The 7,869-nt window shown below is 49.6% G+C and overlaps 1 protein-coding gene across 1 annotated transcript; it reads right to left on the bottom strand.

Moving 5' to 3' along the window:
- Window positions 1–5,279: 5,279 nt before the first annotated feature.
- LOC119306115 (cortical cell-delineating protein-like) lies at window positions 5,280–6,598 on the bottom strand. Its single transcript, XM_037582439.1, has 2 exons — window positions 6,477–6,598; window positions 5,280–5,550 (listed from the first exon to the last, which is right to left on the bottom strand). The coding sequence occupies exons 1-2, from the start codon at window positions 6,551–6,553 to the stop codon at window positions 5,400–5,402; spliced, it is 228 nt and encodes a 75-aa protein (XP_037438336.1). The 5' UTR covers window positions 6,554–6,598; the 3' UTR covers window positions 5,280–5,399.
- Window positions 6,599–7,869: the final 1,271 nt, after the last annotated feature.

Raw genomic sequence — 7,869 nt, 5'->3', positions numbered from 1 at the left:
CTTCTTCATCGCCTCGATCTCCTGGAGGGCCTTCTGGGCTTCGGCCTTAGCGGTTTTGGCACTCTCAAGAGCCAAGGCGAGCTCGGACTCTCGAGTCTTCGAGTCACGCTCCAAACTCTCGTGTTTCTCCACGAGAGCCTGGAGCTCTTGCCGCACCTCCGCCACCCGCGCCTCCTGCTTCTCTCGCTCGGTGCGCTCCAAGGGCGCACTGTTTTCGGCCTTGGACACCGCTTCCTTCAGGGTCGCCACCTCGGCCGTGGCCCCTGCAACATTTACGTTGGTCCTGTCATTATTTGCAACCAAGTATTTCTATACACATTTACATGCGGTATTACATACCCTCCTTGTCCCCGAGCTGCTTCTTGGCACGGCCGAGCTCGTTCTCGGACCGCTCGAGGCTCTCCTTCAATGCATTGACCTCCGCAGTCAGTGCGGTAGAGGTCAGCAGCGCAGCCTGCATTCCCATATTGACATATTTATGTTAGACTCGTGCGTATATCTTTTTAGATCCTCAACTCGGCTTTTTTTCCGAACACCAAACTGAGCATCAGGGGCTACTGTCTATGCGGTAACATTTTTATATGTTTTGAATACGTACCTCAAAGCCTGTTAGAAGGCTCGTACAAGCTTCGGTCAGCCCGCTCTTGGCGGACTGAACCTTTTGAATCACCGCACTCATAACAGTGCGGTGCTCCTCGTCGATGGAGGCGTCGTTAAGCGCCTCCAGCAAATCGTCCGGTGCCTCCGGTTGGACGGAGGCCGCCGGCGTAGTAGGCGTGCCCTTCTTGCGAAGGCGCTGCCTACCGGTCTCTGGAACCGTTGATGGTTCCGGAGCAGTGTCCGGCCCACGGTCGGACTTGGATCCCTCCGGGGCTTTACCCCCTTTGGGCCTGGAGTCTGGGAGGTCGCCTTGTGGTGCCTCCAGGACCACCTCCTCCTGGTTTAGTCCCTTTCGGGACTCCACCTCGGCGTCGTCCGTAGGGAGAGGGGAGGAGGCCGTCGGAAGTGAAGTGCTATTCACATCCGACGAATCCAAGGAGCTGCTCGTCGACTCGCAGAGCTGAGCCTTGGGGGGACTGCATGATCAAATTCGATGTCAGAAAATACCGAATAATAGAGGAGCGCCATAAGTTATTCGTATATCCGGATGCTTACGATTTTGCCAGGGGCTTGACCCTGGATGGCCATTCCTCCCCGCCGTCTTCGGCATCGGAGGTGTAGTCCGGCAGGAGGGTTCTCCCCTTCTTGGACCCTCCGGCCTCCCCAGTTGGGGCGGCCTTCCTTTTCTTTCCTCCCCCCGTTGGAGGGGAGAGGCTTCTTCTTCTTCCTCCTCCTCGTCCTCAGAGGCGAGGGTGCTTCGGGGTTGTCAGGCGACGAATCCGACACCACCAGGCGCCGGGAACTCTTTTGAGTCCCCGTGGCCTTCTTCTTGGCCTTCTTCTTCGGCACCACGTGAGGTGCCGGAACCAGCAGCTTCGTCAAGCGAGCGTCCACTGGGTCTTCGGGCAAAGGAGCTGGACAGTTCCTTCTTCTACCAGTCCTGTTAAAGGGATGGGGGTTTAGATCCCGCATAGAATTAAATCTATGGAAAACAAATACCCCGTAATGGGAAAATCAAGCTCACCGCGCTGGCTTGGCGCTTAGCGCAGAATCCGCGATCCTCGGTGACGGGAGGGGAGACCTCGGAGCTCTTGAATAGCACCTTCCAGGCATCCTCGTGCTTTGTGTCGAAGAGCCGGGACAGAGTCTGGTGCTGGGCCGGGTCGAACTCCCACAAGTTGAAAGCCCGTCGTTGACACGGGAGAATCCGGCGGAAGAGCATGACCTGGACTACGGTGACAAGTTTAACCTTCCTGTCGATCAGGTCTTTGATGCAGGTTTGAAGTCCGGTCACCTCTGCCGAATTACTCCACAACAGGCCCGTCTCTTTCCAAGATGCGAGCCGTGTGGGGATGCCAGATCAGAATTCGGGGGCCGCTGCCCATTCAGGGTCACGCGGCTCGGTGATATAGAACCACCCCGATTTCCACCCTTTGATGGTCTCTATGAAGGCGCCCTCGAGCCATGTAACGTTGGCTATTTTGCCCACCATGGCGCCTCCGCACTCCGCTTGGTGGCCGCCCACGACCTTCGGCTTGACGCTGAAGATCTTCAGCCATAGACCAAAGTGAGGCTGGATGCGGAGGAAGGCCTCGCACACGATGATGAACGCCGAGATATTGAGGATGAAGTTCGGGGCCAGATCGTTGAAATCTAGGCCGTAGTAGAACATGAGCCTCCGGACAAACGGGTGGAGAGGAAAGCCCAGTCCGTGGAGGAAATGGGGGAGAAATACAACCCTCTCATGGGGCCTATGGGTGGGGATGAGTTGCCCCTCATCTGAAAACCGATGCGCGATGTCGTCAGACAAGTATCCGGCCTTCCTCAACTTTTTGATTTGTCCCTCTGTGATGGAGGAGGCCATCCATCTACCTCCCGCTCCGGACATGATTGGAGAAGGTTGAGGTGGGAAGTGCGGACTTGGGCGCTGGAGCTCGAGTGCGCAGGGATGGATAAGCAAAGGAGGAAGAAGGCGTAAATGGAAAGGGTAGATCCTTATGCCCTTATATGGGCAGCCAAAACTACAAGCCCCCACCAGCCTAATAAAACTCGCCTATCTCCCAAGCGCCGCGGTTAATGGCGCGGTTGGGTTATCCACGCCCGTATTGATGAGAATCCCGGAATAAGGGGACACGATCTCTGCTTTGACAAGCCGTGCCAAGGAAACCGCCTCGCTAAACGCGCTGAGGTGGAACAGTAAAATGATTTGAATAAAGGCTTGGCCGTGGCGTGATGTCACGCTGCAGAATACGTCAGCAGATTAGATTTGTGTAAATATTATTCTCTCTACGGTGGTATGTGGAACTTATTTTGCAGAGCCAGACACTATCCTTGTATTCAAACATCTTCTATGAAGTATTCGGAGGAGGAACCCGCCTTGCAATGCCGAAGACAATTTGCGCATCGGACTCGTCGTCATTGAAGCATGGTTCAGGGGCTACTGAGGGAGTCCTGGATTAGGGGGTGTCCGGATGGCCGGACTATGACCTTTGGCCGGACTCCCGGACTATGAAGATACAAGATTGAAGACTTCGTCCCGTGTCCGGATAGGACTTTCCTTGGCATGGAAGGCAAGCTTGGCGATATGATATGAAGATCTCCTCCCATTGTAACCGACTCTGTGTAACCCTAGCCCTCTCCGGTGTCTATATAAACCAGAGAGTCTTAGTCCGTAGGACGAACAACAATCATACCATAGGCTAGCTTCTAGGGTTTAGCCTCTCTGATCTCGTGGTAGATAAACTCTTGTACTACCCATATCATCAATATTAATCAAGCAGGAGTAGGGTTTTACCTCCCTCGAGAGGGCCCGAACCTGGGTAAAAACATCGTGTCCCTTGTCTCCTGTTACCATCCGCCTAGACGCACAGTTCGGGACCCCCTACCCGAGATCCGCCGGTTTTGACACTGACAGCGATCTTTTCCTCCGATCTCCACCGGCCGGGGCGCTGGCCCCCTCTCCCTTCGGCCGCTGCTTCGGCGGCAGGAGGGAGGGGGGACCCTGTTCCTTAGCTCTATAGTTAGGGTTTGGATTTGTAGGTCGTGGTGCGTCGTTGGGGTGGTGGGAGCGGCGCCTGGACGAATAAATCTGCCTCAACTCTACTCCCACACCGGCGGTGTCTTTCATGGTGGCGTCTCGGGGTTGATGGCATCGTGTCTCTGTCGATCCCTCAGATCGGCAGCGTTAGGGTTCATGGATGGTGTTGGCGAGGTGGCGGCGGCGACTCCATCAGGTGTGTCTCTCCTTCTGCTCCGTCCCCGTTGTTGCGGCGTTGTCTCCAACGTCATGATGGAGCAGGGAGGTTTTGTCGTTCAGGAGTACGCGCAGGCGGTTGTCTACGCAAGTGCCAGCTGAAAGATGGAGTATCCTGTGTTGGGTCTGTGGTCCAAGGCTGTCAGTTCTGGTTTCCTCCTCCGACGTCGTTGTCGTCATGCGGGGGTGTCAGTTCTAAAATTCGATGGCGTGTCCGTGGACATGTTGCCCCGGTCTGATTCTTTCAACGGCTATGGTTTTGCTTCTGGCAAACTACTTTGGAGGTCCGTAAAGCTGCTGATCAGAGATGGAGCCGCATCGAGCTTGGGTGAAGAGGTGATCTGTCTTTTTATCCTTTGGTGGCCACTTCAGTGGTGTCGAAGGAAAGGGACATGCACTGGTATTTTGCATAGAATTTTCCTATCTTATCAGTTATGTATGATCGGTGCTTACGTGCCATGTAACTTGATCTTTATTCTATATAAATGAGACACGTATTACCATGAAAAAAAAGAGAGAAACTGGTAGTTTAGTTGGTTCATTCAATAAATTTATTCGAAGTTCCATGTTCTCAAGAAAATGCAAAGAAATCCAATAAATCATATATGTAACCGATCTGTGGCCTATTTTTTTGCCCACTGATTTGGGTGATATTGGCCGCTTTAGTAAGCCGGACCAATGTGGCCTATTTTCTTGCCACATATACACTTGCAAGCGGGACTCACCCGTCAAATCATGTCAATAGAATTAAACGGTGGATTAGAGTTAGCTGCAACGGATTACAGTGATAGATGTTTTTTTTGCAACAAACCCGAATAGTACGATGTTTTATGCGAGATTAACCCCAACAGTTGATGGTTTGTGCAATTTCCTCCGCATTAACATATCTTCTTTTTTCCGAGAAAAGTCCACAAGGGCCAAGCTTTTATGCATTTATGTATCCCACCGTATACCCTTGTAGACCAGTCCAAGATCTCATGTTGCTTAGAAACATTAGAGTATTATATCCAGATATACGAATATAATATTCTTTGATGGTTCATACATGATCGCAAGAAAATTTACCATGAGTGTTTTCACTTTTCGGGTTGGGCCGTTCATTTAGTTCGACGCACGCATGAGTATTGGTCAGGTAACTAACATTTTTTTTTGTCAATTTGAGATTGCTTTTACCACGCTTGTCGCCTGGTAGGTAATTAACATTGACGATATCAAAATGCCAAAAGCTCGACTTCGCGATACAAATTACCTTTTGATTTTATAACATTAAACCAAAATAATCATGGGAAATTCCCGCAAAAAATAATAATCATGGGAAACAAAAGAATACAACATTTTACCAACAAATAAACAAACAGTGCTTAAAAATCCAGGCATGACAACATCAAGAAATACTCGATCTAGTTTTTTTCGAAACAGAATACTCGATCTAGTGGTGTGGGCACTGGAAATCGGTGGGGCAGACCTTGCCGCAGTTGTTGAGAATGAGGCGTAGGTTGACGGGGAGGTCGAGCTTGAGGCCGAGCACATTGGCATGGAGATTTGTTCAGAGGCAGAGCGCCGCGTCCAGGCCGGCGAGCCCGTCGAGGAGCGAGCAGCAGTGCTCGTCGCGCGGCTGGTTGACATTGACCTTGAGCAGGCCCAGCACGTTCACGCACGCCTTCACCTTCAGCATGTCCCTGGGGCACGACCCGTAGTGATAAGGATCGAACCTCGAGGGCGAGATCCGGTCTCTTGTTGCGGTCCGATTTTTCACGGTATTCCACCTTCAGTAGCAGTAACCTTTCACCCGTGCATGCGATGTACACGAAGTAAAGGGTTTGAACCTTGCGGCTCAGCACGAGAGAAACAATCTGGACGACGACACCTCACACACAAAACAATTTCCTCACAGAAATCGCAACAAAAAGGTTTTCTAAAGCTACATCAAAAACTTAATACGGGTGTCTACCCCTGAAAACACATTTGTCTATTTCATATATATAAATATAACCTATCCTCCTTACATCGTACTGGCTTGGCCTTATATAATAGCTATGAAAGCCAACTAGCTTGGGAAACAAGCATCACATCCTACCATCCATCTCACGTAGAAGATAGATAGATAAAGAAAAGCTACCTTCTAAAACTAGGACTCTAAATTTTTTATTAGATTACTTGTTTTATAGTTTGACAAGTTAATCTCTATATTAACATGGACTGTTTGTTGGTTCGTTTGTGGTGGACCCCATCCCAAGGCACACATGGATAGAGTTCTCCACGACACAAACCTCCTGCAATTTCTTTCTATCTCTTCAGGTGGGCGTGGCATGTCAAAGTAGTAACCAGCACCATCTCCTTTAATTCCAACTGAATAAAATTCGTGTACTTGCAACCTTGTACGAGCAGCTAGCAAATCCTCCATATTATCCATGCATGCTTCGTTTCTTCTATCTCCAAAAAAACTGGAATCTTTACATGCATTAGTAGCATGCAAACCACGCTCTCCAAAATATACCTACATGCATGCACTTTCTCCTGGAAATACGTAGAATTTCTTATCCTCTTTCATCCATAATCCTTTGGCACATGACAATGTTTGAGCAGCAACAATGTTAACGTTAACCCTGGTTGCATCACGTAGCCGCCGTGGGCGCTCGCCGAGGCCACGACCATGAGCCCGACGGCCAGGAGGAGCAACGCTCTCGGTGCCATGGCCATTTGCGACGGAGCAGGTCGTGCAGCAAAGCTAGTGCGATCGAGCTGCTTGTGCTTGTGATGTGTGTTTTCTCTGTGTGTGAGTGGGTGTGTGCATGGCCAGTTGTATTTATAGATGAAGATTGTGTATCAGATTGCTCGCCTCCAATGGGAAAGCGGTGTGAGATGAGATGGGGCCGTGCATGTGGTTCCGAGCTGGCGCGTCAGGGATGATTGCCTCTTTTGATTTGGACTATCGTATGCATATGCATCCGTGATAGCTTCAAATGTGTTTATATTCCGACTGCATGTTCCGTCCAGTTCATGTATTTGTTTGCTTACTGGATTGAGCATGTGGCATCGGTCGGCACGCAGTTAGCGGTAACTGCGTCAATTTGGTGATCCTGGCAGAAAGGTTGTTCAGATGACGATGAATAGATGACCAGGGATCAATATGATCAGGGCTTCAACCTACAAAAGCATAAATCTTTTTTTTTGAAACGAAGGTAAAAGATTTGCCTCATCGATTAATTAAGCAGAAGAGAATTGCCCAGTTAATTAAAAAAAAAACCGAACGAAAACCGATACAAACCAACTACAAGCTTGATGATGTTACCTGACCTTGCACCAATACACACCATCTAATCCGGTGGTCTCGCGAACCCGTTCCACGGCGAGCAGAGGGCACCAACCGATCTAGCAGACGCTCAACGTGTACCACATGCGCATGATGTACAATTTGTGGTTGCCATCTTCTGTTGTCCCATCTTTAGAAGGGATCAACATAGTGACCTTGTCACGCCCAACTGCCGTTGATGCCACCATGACGCCAGATAGCCCCACTACCCTGCATGCGTCCATCCACACTAGTGCAGAACCGGCCTTTAGTGCCGGTTCGTGACGGCCTTTAGTGCCGGTTCGCCAACCGGCACTAAAGAGTGGAGACTAAAGCCTGCCCCCCCCTTTAGTACCGGTTCGTCACGAACCGACGCCAAAGTGCAAACACGTGGCACGAACCAGGCCCGGGTGCGTGTAGGACATTAGTATCGGTTGGTAACATCAACTGGTACTAAATGTTTGGGTGTTTTTTTTTAATTTTTGCTTTAATTTTGTGTTTTTAATTTGGCTTTATTTTCCATTTAATTCTTTTTTGTTTGCTGGTATTTCATGATACTATAAATTGTACACGTTATGCATATGTATAAATAGATTTTCTCGTACGTAGAACCGCATATATATACAAATTGTACACGTTAACACCATTAACCGCATATATATATATATATATATATATATATATATATATATATATAAAATATCATCGACATCGAATGTCTCAC

The sequence above is a fragment of the Triticum dicoccoides genome, chromosome 1B, assembly GCF_002162155.2.
Source record: "Triticum dicoccoides isolate Atlit2015 ecotype Zavitan chromosome 1B, WEW_v2.0, whole genome shotgun sequence".
Taxonomy (NCBI): domain Eukaryota; kingdom Viridiplantae; phylum Streptophyta; class Magnoliopsida; order Poales; family Poaceae; genus Triticum; species Triticum dicoccoides.
This window is presented reverse-complemented; position numbering and strand designations above follow the sequence as displayed.

Bases quoted from the DNA above. Each gene is read 5' to 3' on its own strand.
- LOC119306115 (XM_037582439.1), bottom strand. From the start codon at position 6,553: ATGGCCATGGCACCGAGAGCGTTGCTCCTCCTGGCCGTCGGGCTCATG. The intron at 5,551-6,476 runs CTACGTGATGCA...CGATCCTTATCA, and splicing joins TCGGCGAGCGCCCACGGCGG to CTACGGGTCGTGCCCCAGGG.